The following is a 17518-nucleotide window of genomic DNA, read 5'->3' as shown; positions in this document are numbered from 1 at the left end:
TACTTTCCATATGTTCCACAATAAATACAAACAACATTTTAAATCTGAAAAACAAGTCTTTTTAAACAGATCATATGTATTTGTTCTAAAATTTGTCATGAAGAACCTTGGATTAAGTATTAGCTCCTGGAGTTATTGTTACCTTAAAGCCCCTGTGATAATATTTCACCTTTTACTTTGCTTTTAAGTATATAAGAATTTTTTTCCTTTGTAATTTTGATGCCTTAAAGATTTTGTTGTTGATGTTGTTATGTGCCATCAAGCCATCTGTGACACATAGTGCCCCGTGTACACAGCTCTGAAGCCTACCCTGTCCTAAGCCTGTCTCACTGACTCCAAAACACCTACCCTCATTACCCCGGTTACTGTATTAATCCATCTCATCCAGAGCCTTTCTCTCCTGCGCTGTCTCTCCACCCTTCCAAGCATGATGTCCTTCTCCAAGGACTTGTCCCTCCTGGCCACCTGCTCAAAGTATGTGAGATGGAGCTTCAAAACCCTAGCCTCCAAGGAGAAATTTGGTTTCATCCTCTCCAGGACAGAACCATTTGTTTTCTTGGTGGTCCATGGTATATGTTCAAGACTCCTCTCCAGCACAACTTGAAGGCATCAATTGTTCTTTTGTCATCATTAGTCATTGTGCAGGTCTCTGACATAGCAAGTAATTTTGATGACCATGACCTGGATTAGGCACACCTTAGTCTCTAGACTCACATCCTTGCTATTCAGTACTCTGGAGAGGTCCCTGACAACAGATTTACCTAATGCAATTTGCCTTTTGATTTCCTGACTGCTGGTGCCAAGAGTGTTGATTGTGGAGCTGAGCAAGCTATAATTGTTAACAACCTCAATCTCTTCTCCATATATCATTATGCTGTCAGTTGGCCCAGTGGTGAAAATCTTTGTCTTCTTGATGTTGCACTTCAATCCATATTGAAGACTACAGACCTTGACCTTTTTTAAAATTTTTTTTTCTTTTTATTTTATTATTTTGTGCGTGTACCGTCAAATCAGATCTGACTGGTACAGGAGGAGATATTTCCCCTCCTTCTCCAGCAGAGCATCTGGTGGATTTGAACCACATACCTCTGGGATTACAGTACAGCTTCTTACCACTAGGCCACCAGAGCTCACTTAGACCTTGACCTTTTGCAGCAAGCACTTCAGGTCTTCCACAGTTTTGGCAAGCAAGGTTGTGTCATCTACGTAATGTAGGTTGTTGATGAGTCTTCTCCAATCCTGATGCCATATTCCTCATCATAAAGCCAAGCCTCCCAGATAATCTGTTCTGCATATATTGAAAAGGTATTGAGGCAGGACACACCCCTGATGCACTCCTTTGCTAATTTTGAACCATGCAATGTTTCCTTGCTCTGTTCTGACCACTGCTTCCTGGTCTGAGTATAGGTTCCTGTATCTTGTGTAGATCTTTAGGTTTGAGTTCTAACTAAATCCATCCCATACACCACTTCCTCCAAGGTATTGAAATCTTGGATAAAGTCCAAAAGGTAAGCATTCCTGTTATTAATACAATCCGTGAACTAAGACTTTAAGATCCTAAACATATGATAATTGTGGGGATTTTTCTTTTCTTTTTTCCTCTATAGGTCACTTTCAAAAACCAAGCCTCGCGTCCTTACTCCTTTTATTCTAGCCTTATTTCCTACGAGGATGATCAGAGGGAAGGAACAGAGCCCAGAAGAAATTTAGTGAAGCCTAATGAAACCAAAACTTATTTTTGGAAAGTGCAACATCATATGGCACCCACTAAAGATGAATTTGACTGCAAAGCCTGGGCTTATTTCTCTGATGTTGATCTGGTAAGCAGGTCTACATTGTGCTGGCCACGCTTTATGGTGGAAAAGAAATTGTCATTGTGTATTCTGCTAAGAGTTTTGGTGTTTAGTCCAAGAGCAAAAAGGAGCTTTAAATAGAGGAGGTGACATTATATCTGTGACTTAACAATACCACTCTGGAATCTGAAGAGAATGAAATTAAGCTGGAGGAAAATAATTTGGAGTAACATAAAAATTAACGTGAAATCTACTCTTGTTCATAGATGATAAAGAGGTTAAACTCATTAGATTGACCTTTTCTATTCACAGGAAAAAGATCTTCACTCAGGCTTGATTGGACCCCTTCTTATCTGCCGCACTAATACATTGAACCCTGCTCTTGGAAGACAGCTGACAGTTCAGGAATTTGCACTGTTTTTCACTATCTTTGATGAGACCAAGAGCTGGTATTTCACTGAAAACCTGGAAAGGAATTGCAAGGCTCCCTGCAGTATTCAGATGGAGGGATCAATTCGTCAAAAGAACTATCGTTTCCATGGTAACATAACTCCTACCCAAATATTGTTGTTTTTGTTAAGTGCCAGTGAGTCAACAATAGATCTGAAGCTTGCCCTATCCTGCACCTTCCTAATGATCTCTTAAACGCGCAACCCCATCGTGGTGGTCAGTGTGTCAAGCCATCTTGTTGAGGGTCGTCTTTTATTTCTGACTCTCCATCTTTCCCGACATGATATCTCTCTCCAAGAAATAGCTCCTCTTCAGAATATGACCAAAGCAAGAAACACTGTTTGCACTTCCTCCAAGTGTTTGTTTCTTTGACAGTCCATGGGACATTCTTCTCCAACACCACAATTCAAAAGCATAAATTCTTCTTCAGTCTGCCTTGTTCATTGTCTAACTTTCAGATACATAGGAAGGAATTGAAAAGACTATGGCTTGGACCAGGTGTACTTTAGTCTTTGAACTGACATCCTTGCTCTTCAGCACTATGGAGAGGTCCTTGGAAGCGGGTTTCCCCGGAGCAACACATCTTTTGTATTGCTGCTACCATGGATGTTGATTGTGGATCCAAGTAAAATCAGATCTTTGACAACCTCAGTCTTTTCTCCATCTATCATGATGTTGCCTATTTATACAGGTGAAGATTTCTGCTTTCCTGATGTTGAGATATAACCCATATTTATCTTCTGCAGTAAGTGCTTCAAGTCCTCCTCATTTTCTGCAAGCAGTTGTGTCATCTGCATAACGTAGGTTGTTGATGAATCTTCCTCTAAACCTGATGCCACATTCTGCTTCATATAGTTCAGCTTGTCTAATGTTTTGCTCAGCATGCAGATTGAATTGGTGTGGAGAAAGGGTACAACCCTGAAGTACACCTTTCCTGACTTTAAATCATGCAGTAATCCCTTGGTTTGTTCAAACATCTACTCCTCGGTCTACATAGAGGATTCACATGAGCACAATGAAGTGTTTTGGGATTCCCATTCTTCTCAATGTTACCCATAATTTGTTAAAGATCCACGTAGTCAAATGTTTTTGCATAATCAATAAAATACAAAGAAACATCTTTCTAGTCCCCTCTGCTTTCAGCCACAATCCACCTGATGATATTGGAAATTATATCTCTTGTGCCATGGCCTCTTCTGAATTCCACTTGAATTTCTGACAGTTTCTTGTCAGTGTACTGTTTATTTTTAAATAATGTTCAGCAAGATGTTACTTGCATGTGATATTAATGATATTGTTTGATAATTTCCACACTCGATTGGATCACCTTTTTTGGAATGGAAATACATACTGTTCACTTCCACTCTGTTGGCCAGGTCTTCTATATTTGTTGGCAGAGACTTGTGAGCAAGTTCAGGGTTGCATCTGTTTCCTGAAGCACCTTAATTGGTAGTCTGTAAATTCCTAGGGTGTTATTTTTTTTGCTAATGCCTTCAGTACAGCTTTGAATCCTACCTTCATTACTATTAATTGTTGCTACTTCCTGAATTGGTTCAGTGTCAACTAGTTCTTTTTGGTATAGTGACTGTGTATTCCCTCCATTTTCTTTTTATTTTTTTAGGGAGTTGGGGTTTTTTTTTTCTACTATTTTATTTACAAAATTCTAATACAACTTCAAACAAATTATTTCAATTTCCCTCACCCCCCCACACCCATCAAAATGTACAATCTAATGATTAATCCCCTCTCCCCTCTGTACATCCACATCCCTCTGCTTCTAGCCTCTCCCACCCCTCCGGGATCCTTATATTTATTCTATAATAACGGTCTTACACAATATTTATCCTTGTGGGACTGAGTTAGTTCACTCAGCATAATACTCTCCAGTCCCTCCCAAGTTAGGTAATAATTTACTAAATCATTGCTCCTATGTGCTGCATAGTATTCCATTGTGTGAATGTACCATAATTTCTCGAGCCACTCAGCTCACTAATGCCCAGCATGTCAATCTTTATTCATTCCATTTCATTTTTAACAACTTCCAATTCTTAGATTCATACTTCATACATTCTATGTTCTAATTATTAGTGGATGTTTGCAGCTATTTCTCCTCATTTTGAGACTAATCACATCAGTAAATGAAGGTCCTTCACTAGGTGAAAGCTTTACTCCATCCACATTATGGTAGACTCCACTTTGAGGGGGCAGCTCTTTCCCAGTCACATTTTGAGTGTCTTCCAACCTCAAGGGCTCATCTTCTGGCCCTGTATCCAACGATGTCCTTCCATTATCCAAAAGGGTTTTGAATGTATGTTATTTCAAAGTGGATGACCTGTCTCAGTCTGGAAGTTCCACTAAAACCTGTCCACTGTGGGTGATCCTGCTGGTATTTTAAATACTTGTGGCAAAGCTTCCAGCATCACAGCAACACGCAAGCCACCACCATACAGCAAAGTGACAGATGAGTGACGAGCCCAGTGTTACCGACAGTAAATACAACATGCACTTTGTCAGATGAATCTTGAACCAGAGGCTGGAAACTAAGGATATATGTGTGTAGGAGTGGAATCCTCAGAAGCATCAGGACTTTTGGTGAAGTACAGAGAAAAAATGTCTCATCTATGTTTTTATAGCCTTCTCTGTGTTTTCCTTCTTCAGCAATTAATGGCTATGTGATGGATACACTACCCGGCTTAGTAATGGCTCAGAATCAAAGGGTCCGATGGTACCTGCTTAGCATGGGCAGCAATGAAAATATCCATTCTATTCATTTCAGTGGGCATGTGTTCACTGTACGGAAAAAAGAGGAGTATAAAATGGCAGTCTACAACCTCTATCCAGGTACAAGCTGATGTGCATTTTTTCTTCTCTCTAATAAATAAATGTATATTCTAGACACTTGTCTGGGCAATAGGGGAAAAGAAGGCAAGTGCCCTGTTCTCAGATAACTCACTTTTCCAAATAACTTTAATCTACACAGGAATATTATATTAGTATATAAACAAGATTATTTCAGATGCACAAAAATGCTCTAAAGGAAATCTAGTGGAATAAATGTAGTACTTTCATTTTCCATCTCAAATCCCTCACAACATCAACAGTTCTCCAAAGAGTGATGGATCTGTGTATGAAACCAGTATATTGCTGAAGCAGAAATTACAATGTCCACCTCAAAATAGTAATGAAAGCTCTGAACTGGTCGGTAAAAGCGACTGACTCCTCCATTTCTCTGTTTTGTGTATATGATGCTTTGGACTCCAGCATGGATAGGATATGAGTAGATAGGCCAGGCAATTCTTGCCCACTTTCAGCTGGTTTCATTCACATTGTCCACACCTGGTACATAGTTAAAGCTGACTCTCTTTTTTTCTCATAAACTCTCCTTGGCGTGGTTGGTTTCACCTTTATTCTGGGTGATGATTTGTGACTCTTTCCTCAACCCTTCAGCATTCACCTCAAGGGTTTTTGGGTTTTTTTTATTCATTGTCTATTGAATTTTTATTTTTAAATTTTACATTGGTTTGTATTCAAAGTTCATATACATTGTGTCTCACACTATGCTTCATTCACATTGTGTTTGATAACATCATTCTCATTGTTTTTTTAAAAATCAATCAAAGTTGCAAGTAGAGATACCATTTGACCCAGCAATTCCACTACTTGGAATATACCCTAAAGAGACCATAACTGACATCCAAGCAGATATACGCACACCCATGTTTACTGCAGCTTTGTTCACAATAGCAAGGAGCTGGAAACAGCCTAAGTGCCCATTAGCAAACAAATGGATAGAGAAGCTGTGGTATATTCACACAATGGAATACTATGCAGCATTGAAAAACAAGGAACTCATGCAATATTATTCAAAATGGGTTACCCTGGAGGACATTATGCTGAGTGAAATATCTCAGTCACAAAAGGACAAATACTGCATGGTGCCACTGTTGTAGAATGAGGCTGACATCAGGGTGCAGGTAAGACTGAGAAAAAAATGGATAAATTATGTATACTGCATTGAAGCCGATGAGGGAGAGAACAGTTTAAAAATAATATATTTTAGGACATTATGATTATCATAAGAGTTTGGAATGAGGGTTACAGAGTGGAGTATATTCGGGGTGAGAGTGGGAGGGTGCGGGGGGATTGTATACCAATGAAGGAGTTTTTCTTTTGCTTTTAAAAAAGAGCGAACTGGGGGTGGGGGGGTGGGGGGGAGAAAAGTACAACAATGAATGAATGGAAATACACAATCTCTGTAAATATTCATTGAAATAATAATAATTAAAAATTGAACATAAAAAAATCAATCACCATTAAACCATGCCCACCTGTCTTTCCAGATCCCCACCAGATCTTTCTCATTTCCTTTACCCCCTCTCCCTCCACCAACCACATTGTGCGACCCTATGATTCCCCCCACCCTCCCTCACACCTCTTCCCCCCTTGGATCCTCATATACATTTTACTAGTTATTCTTCTGTTTTTACAATAATGATCCTATGCAATATTTATCCTTAGGAGACTGAGTTAGTTAACTCAGAAAAATGCCCTCCAGTCTCTGCCAAGTTATGCAGTAATTTTTTAAATCATTGCTCCTGAGTGCTGTGTATTCCATTATATGAATGTGCCACAATTTCTCAAGTGGTTGGACATTTGGGCTGTTTTCATGTTCTTGCAATGGTGAATAATGCAGCTATGAACATTGGTGTACAAGTCTCTATTTGTGCCTGCTATAATTTCCTTGGGGTATAGTCCTAGAAGTGAAATAGCTGGCTCATATGGGATTTCTATGATGAGCTTTTTTTATTTTACTCTTTTTTATTAGTTGCTGCAACTCCTTCAAAAATTTTTTATTATCCTGTAACTCTTGCTTCCCAAGTTTAGATAATGTGACAAAATTTGGTGTTCAAGTTTTCATAAAAACTTCTGGCAGATTTCAAACATGGATATGATGAGCTTTTTGAGGAAATGCCATACTGCCTTCTAGAGTGACTGTACCATTTTACAGTCCCACCAAAAGTGGATGAAAGTTCCTATCTCTTCACAATCTCTCCAACATTTATTGCTTCTTGTTGTTGTTGATTGCCCTCAAATCGAGCATGACTCATAGCGACCTTATGAACAAAAGGCCTGAAGCCTTTCTATAACTATTGTCATTTATCAAAGTGCATAGAGTTGCCAGAGGCATGTGTCCTATTAAACTTTGCCACGACTACTGTACTGGGATGGTATCTCATCGTGGTTGTGATCTGCATCTCTCTTGTTTTGTTATGTGCTGTCGAGTTGCCTGTGACTATGTACAACAGCTCTGAAGCCTGCCCTGTCCTGAGCCAGTCTCACTGACTCTGACACACCTATCTCCATCTGCCCAGTTACTGTACCAGTCCATCTCATCCAGAGTCTTCCTCTCCTGTGCTGTCCCTTCACCCTTCTGAGCATGATGTCCTTCTCCAAGGATCGGCCCCTGCTAGCTATGTGCCCAAAGTATGTGAGACAGAGCTTCAAAATCCTAGCCTCCAAGGAGAAACTTGGTTTCACCCTCTCCAGGATAGACTTACTTGTTTTCTTGGTGGTCCATGGTATGTTCAAGACTCTTCTCCAGCACCACAACTCAAAGGCATTGATTCTTCTTTCATCCTTAGTCATTTTCCAGGTCTCTGATGCATAGCAAGTAATTGCAAAGACTTTGGCCCAGATCAATGCACCTTAGTCTCTAGACTGATATCATTGCTTCTCAGTACTCTGGAGAGGTCCCTGACAGCAGATTTTCCCAATGCAATTCATCTTCTGATTTCCTGACTGCTGGTACTAAAAGTGTTGACTGTAGAGCCGAGCAAACTGAAGCTGTGAACAATCTCAATCTCTTCACTGTCTATAACTTTGTTGCCAACTGGCCCAGTGTTGAGAATCTTCGTCTTCTTGATGGTGAGCTTTAATCCATATTGAAGACTACAGTCCTTGAACACCTTCAGTAAGCGCTCAGGTCCTCCTCAGTTTCAGCAAGCATGGTTGTGTCATCGGCATAACGTAGGTTGTTGATGAGTCTTCTCCAATCCTGATGCCACATTTCTCCTCATCAAGTCCAGACTCCCGAATGATCTGTCCTGCAGGTAGATTGAAAAGGTATGGAGACAGGATGCATCTCTGATGCACTCCTTTCCTGATTTTGAGCCATGGAGTGTTTCCCTGCTCTGTTCTGAGGACAATTTCCTAATCTAAGTTTCACATGAGCACAATCAAGTGTTCTGGAATGATTTTGAGCATTTCTTCATGTGTCTGTTGGCCATCCTAATGTCTTCCTCTGTGCAAAGTCTTTCCATGTCTCTTGCTTATTTTGTAATGGATTTTTCCTGTGGAAGTCCTGTAATAGTCCATAAACTCTTGTTATGAGACCCTTGCCTGAGATTGTAATGCCAAATACATTTTTCCAGTCAGTGGGTTTTCTTTTCACCCTATTGGAAAATGTTTTTGATGTACACAGGGATTTTAATCATTAGTATGTCCCATTCATCAATTTTATCCTTTCCTGGTTGTGTATTTCTGGCTATATTTGTCAGCCTCTTTATACCACAGGTGAGGCCTTGTATGCTTGGTATCAATTTGTCTCTTATGATCTTATGGTTTTAAGGGCTTTATAGGTCTCTGACCCATCTTGAGTTGATTTTTGTGGATGGTGAGAAGAGGCGTGGATCCTCCTTCAGCTTTCTTCAGGTAGCAGTCCAACTTTGCTAGCAACATTTGTGGGAGAGGGTGTCATTTTCCCATTTGATAGGTTTGATTTCCTTGTCAAATATTAGTTGACCATAAGTAGATGGGTCCATTTCTGGGTTCTTGATTCTGTTCCATTGGTCCATGTGCCTGTCTTTGTACTAGTACCATGCTGTTTTGATTATTATAGCTGTGTAGTAGGTTTTTGGGGTTTTTTATGGTGAGAAAAAATTGTATTTAGAATTAGCCAGCTGGACTCAGATGATCCCAATTTTGTTGGCAACATCCAAAGCATCATCGTCAGGAGCAGGTCGAACACAGGCCTCCTTCTCTCCATCAGGCCTGATCAAAGTGTTGACCTTAGCCACATCAATGTCATAGAGCTTCTTTACAACTTTTTTGATTTGGTACTTGTTGGCCTTGACATCCACAGCGAACACAAGTGTGTTGTTATCTTCTATCTTCTCCATGGCTTCTATCTTCTCCATCAAGTTTCAGGGGAAACTTGATGATGGCATGGTGGTTAAGCTTGTTTCTCTTAGGGGTGCTCTTCTGGAGGTATCTGGGCTGCCTTTGGAGTCTCAGCCTCTTAAGCCGCCAGAAGGTGGGTGACGTGTGGATCTTTTTTTTTTTTTTTGGCTGTGGACGCCCTTCAGGACTGCCTTCTTGACCTTTAATGCCTTTGGCTTTGGCTTCAGTTTTGGGAGGAGCAGGGGTTTCCTTCTTCGCTTTTGGCACCATCTTTGCAGAAAGGCTGCATAGTAGGTTTTGAGATCAGGGAGTGCTATTCCTCCCACTTCATTCTTGGTTTTCAGAACTGCTTTGCTTATTTGGGGTCTCTTTCCAAATAAACTCTAGAATTGTCTTTTTTTATATCCTTTAAAAACAAATTCAGATTGCATTAAACATGTAGATTGCTTTTGGTAAGATTGTCGTTTTCACTATATTGAGTCTTCCTACCCATGAACTGGGAACATTTTTCCTTTTATTTAGTTAGGTCCTTTATTGTTTCTTGAAGAAATGTCTTGTAGTTTTCCTTGTAAAGGTATTTTGTGTCTTTAGTTATGTTTATTCCTAAGTATCTCAATTTGGGGTTGGCTATTCTAATAGGTATTGCTTTCTTATTTGACTTCTCTGTTTGCTTTGTTACTATAGAGGAATCCCACTGACGTTTGTATATTGATCTTGTATCCTACCACTCTATTAAACTGGTCTAGTAGCACTAACAGTTTTGGGGTTGGTGTTTTTTTGTTTTTGTTTTTGTTTTTTTTAAAAACAAAACAAAACAAAAACCTAACATGTTTTTTGTTGAGTCCTTGGGGTTTTCTGTGTACATTATCATATCAGTGGCATATAATGACAGTTTCACCATCTCTTTGCCAATCTGTTATTGTTGTTTGCTGTCAGGTTGATCACGACTCATAGCAACCCTATGAACAAAAGGCCTGAAGCCTTTCTATAACTATTGTCATTTATCAAAGTTCACAAAGTTTCCAGAGGCATGTTTTTTAGGAAGTGGATGTCACTCCTGCTTCCAAACCTGTCGTAAACTGGGAACTCCACCAAACACTGTCCACCATGGACAATCGTTATGGCATTTGACACCCCAGATGCACAAGGTTCAGCATCTCATCAACTCCAGGTTACCTCAGTACAGCATATAGACAGAAGAGTGCTGTACCACTTAGAAGAATGTTCCTCCAAAAAAATAACAACCAACTTTTAAATACAAAGGCCCTCTCTGAGGTCTTATGGATTCTAAACATGAGGCTTAAATAAAAAACAACCAATATAGTATATTTTTGTTGTTATGTGCTGTTGAGTCACCTGTGACCTATAACGACCCTATGTACAATAGCTCTGCAGCCTGCTCTGTCCTGAGCCAGTCTCATGGACTCCGACACACCTACTCCCATTGCCCCCATCACTGTATCAATCCATCTCATCTGGGATCCTCCTCTCCTGCGCTGTCCTTTCACCCTTCCGAGCATGATGTCCTTCTCCAAGGACCAGTCTCCCCGGCCACGTGCCCAAAGTATGTGAGACGGAACTTCAGAATTCTAACCTAAAAAAAAAAAAGAGAGAGAGAGAGAATCCTTGCCTCCAAGGAGAAACTTGGTTTCACCTTCCCCAAGACAGAACAATTTGTTTCCTTAGCGGTCCATGGTTTGTTCAAGACTCTTTTATCTAGATGCCTTTCATTTCTTTCTCTCACCTCTTGTTTATTGCTGTTTATTTAGCTTTACTCCTCCAGCTTCCTCCTAGTGGACTAGACTCAAGACGATATCACACTAGCCTCTCTCCTAAGCAGCTTATTTCTGCTCACTGGGGAACACATCTTTTGCTCTGAAAATTCTGAAGGTGCAGGCCAGTCCACCACCAAAGCATTCAGTCACTCCCGTCTCTCATTTCCCAGGGAGGACGAGAATCAAAAATTCAATCTCTAGTGCACCCAAATACAGAAATTTTGATTCTCCTCCTCCTCCTCCCTGGGAAATGAGAGAAGGGTGACTGAATGCTTTAGGAGACACTTTGGGTGCGAGTGGAGGAACCAGTGGAGGAACTGACTTTGAAACACCAATTATGTTATTCTGTATAAGTCAATGGATCTCATGCTAACTTTTCAGTGAAGAGAAATAATTGTTCCTTTTGCTTTTTATAAGGTGTGTTTGGAACAGTGGAAATGCTGCCATCCAAGACTGGAATTTGGCGGGTTGAATGCCTGATTGGTGAACACCTGCAAGCTGGAATGAGAGCTGTCTTTCTGGTGTATAGCAAAGGTGAGTAACACTCTGGGCCAGAGGCTCATTGCCTAACCATTCACATCACCTTCCCTCCTAGAATGGTTGCCTTTGTCAGGAATTAATACCAGCTCACAAGCTGTTGTCAAATTCAAAATTAATATTGCTAGTAGAAATCATCTAAGCCCTCAGAGGAAGGATGATATTCTTGGGGCTTTGAGTATTTTGAATTTGAAACTCTAGATATTTATTTAATAAATTGGTGCTAAAAGTTTTTGGGTTGTTTGTTTTTTTTTCCTTTCACACCTGGATGGAGCACTAAGATCCTGGGAGAATATTTTGAGATTGGAGTCAGAAAATCAAAAGGGTCGAACTCGCTCAGCATATCTTAAGCTCAAGGAACTGAAGAACAAATTCAAACCTCGAGTTGCTATAATCAAGGATGCTTTTGGCAGAATGTTAAATGATCTCGGAAGTATTAAAAGAAGATGGAAGGAATATACTGAGTCCCTGTATCGAAAGGAATTGGCAGACACAGAAGAATTTCATGAAACAACATCTGAGCAAGAGCCTATGGTGATGAAAGAAGTAGTTCAGGCTGCTTTGAAGGATATGGCAAAAAAAATAAGGCTCCAGGAATAGATGGTATACCAATTGACATATTTCAGTTAACAGATGCTGCCATGGATGTGCTCACCAAATTGTGCTAAGAAATCTGGAGAATGACCACTTGGCCAACTGACTGGAAGAGATCGATATTTGTTCCTATCCCAAAGAAAGGTGACCCAACAGAATGTGGAAACTACAGAACAATCTCACTGATTTCACATGCAAGCAAGATTTTACTGAAGATTATCCAAAAACGACTGGAACAGCACATCAACAGAGAACTACCAGAAGTCCAGGCTGGGTTTAGAAGGGGTCGTGGTACTAGAGATTTTGTAGCTGATGTTAGATGGATCTTGGCCGAAAGCAGGGAATACCAGAGGAATGTCTATCTGTGTTTCATTGACTATGCAAAGGCATTTGACTGTGTAGATCATAACAAACTATGGCTGACTCTGAGAAGAATGGGAATCCCAGAACAGTTGATCGTTCTAATTCGAAACCTATACTTGGACCAGGAGGCAGTCGTCAGAACAGAGCAAGGGAATACTGCATGGTTCAAAATTGGGAAGGGCATACACCACAGGGATGCATCCTATCTCCATAGCTTTTCAACCTATATGCAGAACAGATTATCCGGGAGGCTGGGCTCTATGAGGAGAAATGTGGGGTCAAGATTGGTGGACGATTTATCAACAATCTGCGTTATGCGGATGACACAACCCTGCTTGCTGAAACTGAGGAGGACCTGAAGCACCTGCTGCAGAGTGTCAAGGACTGCAGCCTACAGTATGGATTGAGGCTCAATGTCAAGAAGACAAAGATTCTCACCACTGGACCAATTGGCAGCATCAGGATGGATGGTGAAGAGATTGAGATTGTACACAGCTTTAGTTTGCTTAGCTCCACAGTCAATAGTCTTGGCACCAGCAGCCAGGAAATTAAAAGGCGCATTGCCATGGGAAAGTCTGCTGTTAGGGACCTCTCCAAAGTTCTGAAGAGCAATGATGTCTCTCTGGAGACTAAGGTGCGTCTGATACAGGCCATGGTCTTCGCAATCACCTGTTATGCATCAGAGAGTTGGACAATGACCAAGGAGGACAGAAGGAGAATTGATGCCTTTGAGCTGTGGTGCTGGAGAAGAGTATTGAGAGTAGTATGGACTGCTAGGAAAACAAACAGATTCGTCCTGGAAAGGGTTAAACCAGGTGGCTCCTTGGAGGCAAGGATTCTGAGGCTCTGTGTAACATATTTTGGACATGTTGTGAGGAGAGACCAGTCCTTGGAGAAGGACATCATGCTTCGTAGGGTGGAGGGACGGTGCAGGAGAGGAAGGCCCTCTATGAGGTGGATTGATTCAGTGACTGGAATAATTGGGATGGGAGTGTCAGAGACAGTGCAATTGGCACAGGATAGAGCGGAGTTTAGGGCTGTTGTACATAGGGTCACTATGAGTTGCAGGCGACTCGATGGCACGTAAGAACAACAACAATTTTGATTTAGTACCCAAAATAACCTACAAATATCACTTGGAAGAATTTGGAAACTTACTCCTCAGTCACCTGGCAGAGATCATGACGATGGTGCAGGATAGGGCAAGGTTCAGATCTGTTCGCAAGGTCACTATGAGTCGTAGTTGATTTGCCAGCATCTAACAGTCACAACAGGGAGCTCTGATGGCCTAGTGGTAAGAAGCTGTGCTGCAATCCTGAGGGCATGCAGTGAATCCGCCAGATACTCTGCAAGCCGAGCCATTTCCTCCCATGCAATTAATGAAAGTGTCTCTGAAAACCCTCAATAGATATGAATACTGATTTCCTGAGTTATGAAATGTGAATAACTGTAGTACCTACCTGTTTGGGTGAACTAAAAAAGATATTGTTGATGCTGAGTGCCACTGAGTTGACTACAACTCATAGTGACTCTGTGAACAACAGTTCGAAACCTTGCCCTATCCTGGATGTACTCAAGCCCATTGTTAGATATCATGTCAGTCCATCTCATTGGGCGTCTTCCTCTCCTTCTCTGACTCTCCACTTTCCCCAGAACAATGTATTTTTTTAAAGTCCTGGCCCCTCCTGACAACATACCCAAAGTATGTGAGACAGAATCTCCCCATCCTTGCCTCTAAGGAGCACCCTGGCTGCTCTTCCTCCAAGAGAGACATGTTCATTCTTTTGACAGCCCATGGAATAGGGAACATTCTTTTCCAACACTACAGTGACATATATTCTTCTGCTGTCAGCTTTATTCACCTTGCAGATTCCAGATGCATAGGCAGCAAATTAAAAGACCAAGGCTTAGTTCCAGCTCACCTTAGTCTTTAAACTAACTTTGTTGCTCTTTAGCAATTTGGAGAGGTCCTTGGCAGCAGATTTTCCCACTGCATGAGTCCTTGACTGCTGCTGCTATGAGTGTTGATTGTGAATCCAAGTAAATTAAGTCCTTGACAACTCCAGTCCCGTGGCACAAATTTTTGTCTTCTTGAGATGGAATTCATGTTGAAGACTGTAGTCTCTGATCTTCTGCAAGTGCTTCAAGTCCTCTTCACTTTCTGCAAACAAAGTAGCATAGTTTTCTCATGCTCCATGGTCCTGTCAACTTTCTATGTCTATGATAGTAATGCCTAAGACTACATTTAAGTTGTTGTTAGGTATCATCGAGTCAAATATGATCCATTGCGACCTATGAACAATAGATCTGAAGCTTGTCCTATCCTGTGCCATCCTCACACTTCCTGACACATGAGAGCCCATTGCAGCAGTCGCCATGTCAATCTACCTGGTCGAGGGTCTTCCTCTTCCTCACCAACCCTCTGCCTTTCCAAGCATTATGTCCTTCTCCAAGGAACAGCCCCTTCTAGCAACATGCCTCCAAGGAGCACTCTGGCTGCACTTTCTCCAGGACATGTATGTTTGTTCTTTTGACAGTCCATGGGATATTCAGTACTCTTCTTCAACACCACAGCCCAAAAGCATCAGTTCTTTTTCTGTCATTCTTATTCATTATCCAGCTCTCAGATGCACAAGTGATCAGAAAGACTATGGCCTAAATCTGATGCCCCTTAGTCTGCAAACTGACATCATTGCTCCTCAATAATTTGGAGAGGTCCCTAACTGCAGACTTTCTTATGCAATATAGCTTCTGATTTCCTGACTGCTGGTACCAAGGGCATTTATTGTGGATCTAAGTAAGATGAAGTTGTTGATAGTTTCAATCTTTTCTCCATTTGTCGTGATGTTGCCTCTCAATCCAGTGATAAGAATCTTTGCTTTCTGGACATGAAGATACAATCCATAATGAAGGCTGTATTCTTTAATCTTCTGGAACAAATGCTTCAAGCCCTTCTCACTTTCAGCAAGCAAGGTTGTGTCATCTGCATAATACAGGCTATTGATGAGTCTTCTTCTGATCCTGATGCCACATTCTTCTTCAGAGAGTCCAGCTTCTTGAATAATTTACTCAGCATACAGATTGAATAGGGATGGAGAGAGAGAATATAACCCTCAAACACGTTCTTAATTTTAAATCATGTAGTATTCCCTTGCTCTGTTTCACACGAGCACAATTAAACTCTCTGGGACTCCTCCCATTCTCCTCAGTGTCAGCCATAACTTGTTATGAACCACACAGTCAAATGCCTTTGCATAGTCAATAAAGCACAGATAGACGTTTTTCTGGTATTCTTCACTTTCAGTCAGGATCCATCTGACATCAGCAATAATATCCCTGGTGCCATGCCCTTCTCTAAATATTGCTTGAACTTCTAGCAGTTCCCTATGTATATATTGTTCTAGTTGTGGTTTTGTTTTGTTCTAGCTGTTTTTGAATGATCCTCAACAGTATTTTGGTTGCATATGATATTAAGAATATTGTTCAATAGTTTTCACATTGTTAGATCACCTTTCTTGGGAATGGAAACAAACATGTACCTCTTTTAATCCATTGGCAGACAGATCCTCCAAATTTCCAGGCATAGACTTGTGAGTGCATCCAGAGCTGCATCTGTTAACGGAAAGAAGTCAAATGGTATCCCATCAATTCCTGGGCTGTATTTTTTGCCAATGCCTTCAGTGGAGCCTAAACTTACTCCTTAATTACCATTGGCTCCAGCTCATATGATGATGTTGTTATTGTTGCTATGTGCCATCAAGTCATTTGCAACTCATAGCAACCCTATGTACAACAGCTTTGACCCCTGCTCTATCTTGAGCCAATCTCACTGTCAGGAAGTACTAGTTCTTGGAAAAAGACATCATTTTGGGAAGGATGGAAAGCCCATTGATTGCCAGGGTTGATTCGGCTGAGCTGGCTGGCTAGGCAGGTGTCTCCTTCCTCCCTCACTGGCCCATGTGCATCCCTCCCAAAGCTGCGTGCTCAGTTGAAGAGAACAATGATTCCTGATAGAAGGAAGACCGTCCTTTGGTCAAGGGTATATGAGTATCTGCACTCCCCTGCTAGAACCTCCAAATAAGCTCTTAAGAACCAGCCTGGTTGTACTCCTCTAAGACAGACATGTTGGTTATTTTGGAAGTCCATGCGATTTACCATACTCTTTGCTAACATCACCATTCAAAAGCATCAGTTTTTCTTTAGTCTTCTTTATTCATTATCCAACTTTCAGATGCATAAGAAGCAACTGAAATGCACACCCATGTTGATTGCAACTTTGTTCACAATAGCAAAGAGTTGGAAACAACGTGAGTGCTTATCAACAAACAAATGGATAGAGAAGCTGTGGTATGTTCACAGAATGGAATACTATGCTTTGTTGAAAAACAAGGAACTCATGAAATATTATACAACATGGTTGACCCTGGAAGATATTATGTTGAGTGAAATATCCCAGTCACAAAAGGACAAATACTGCATAGTGCCACTGTTGTGAAATGGGACTGACATTGGTGTTGGGGGGGAGACTGAGAAAGATGGGATAAATAATGTATACTGCATTGAAACAGATGAGGGAGAGAACTATTTAAAAGGGATATATGATTAGGTATTATTGTCATAACAGGAGTCCAGAACGAAGGCTGCATAGTGGAGTATACTTGGGGGAGGGACTGTATAACAATGAAAGTTCTTTTACTTTTCAAAGAGAAGAGCAACAAATTGGGGCGGGGGGGGCGGCAGGGAGAAAAATGCAATAATGAATGAATGGAAATCCAAAGTCGCTGTAAATTTTCATTAACATTAATAATAATAATAATAAAAATATAC

At 40.9% G+C, this 17518-nt stretch overlaps 1 protein-coding gene across 1 annotated transcript in view; it reads left to right on the top strand.

The window, feature by feature from the left end:
* Window positions 1-17518, top strand: part of F8 (coagulation factor VIII, procoagulant component) — a 212088-nt gene that overhangs the window by 157063 nt on the left and 37507 nt on the right. The window contains exons 16-19 of the mRNA XM_006900001.1: window positions 1608-1820; window positions 2106-2334; window positions 4902-5084; window positions 11615-11731. Coding sequence (XP_006900063.1) covers window positions 1608-1820; window positions 2106-2334; window positions 4902-5084; window positions 11615-11731 — 742 coding nt within the window. The remainder of the gene's footprint in view (window positions 1-1607; window positions 1821-2105; window positions 2335-4901; window positions 5085-11614; window positions 11732-17518) is intronic.

The sequence above is a fragment of the Elephantulus edwardii genome, unplaced genomic scaffold (genome assembly GCF_000299155.1).
Source record: "Elephantulus edwardii isolate Elephantulus edwardi_28Jun2011 unplaced genomic scaffold, EleEdw1.0 scaffold00269, whole genome shotgun sequence".
NCBI classification, from domain to species: Eukaryota; Metazoa; Chordata; class Mammalia; order Macroscelidea; family Macroscelididae; genus Elephantulus; species Elephantulus edwardii.
Note: the sequence above shows the minus strand (reverse complement) of the source record. Positions and strands in the feature narration are given on the sequence as shown.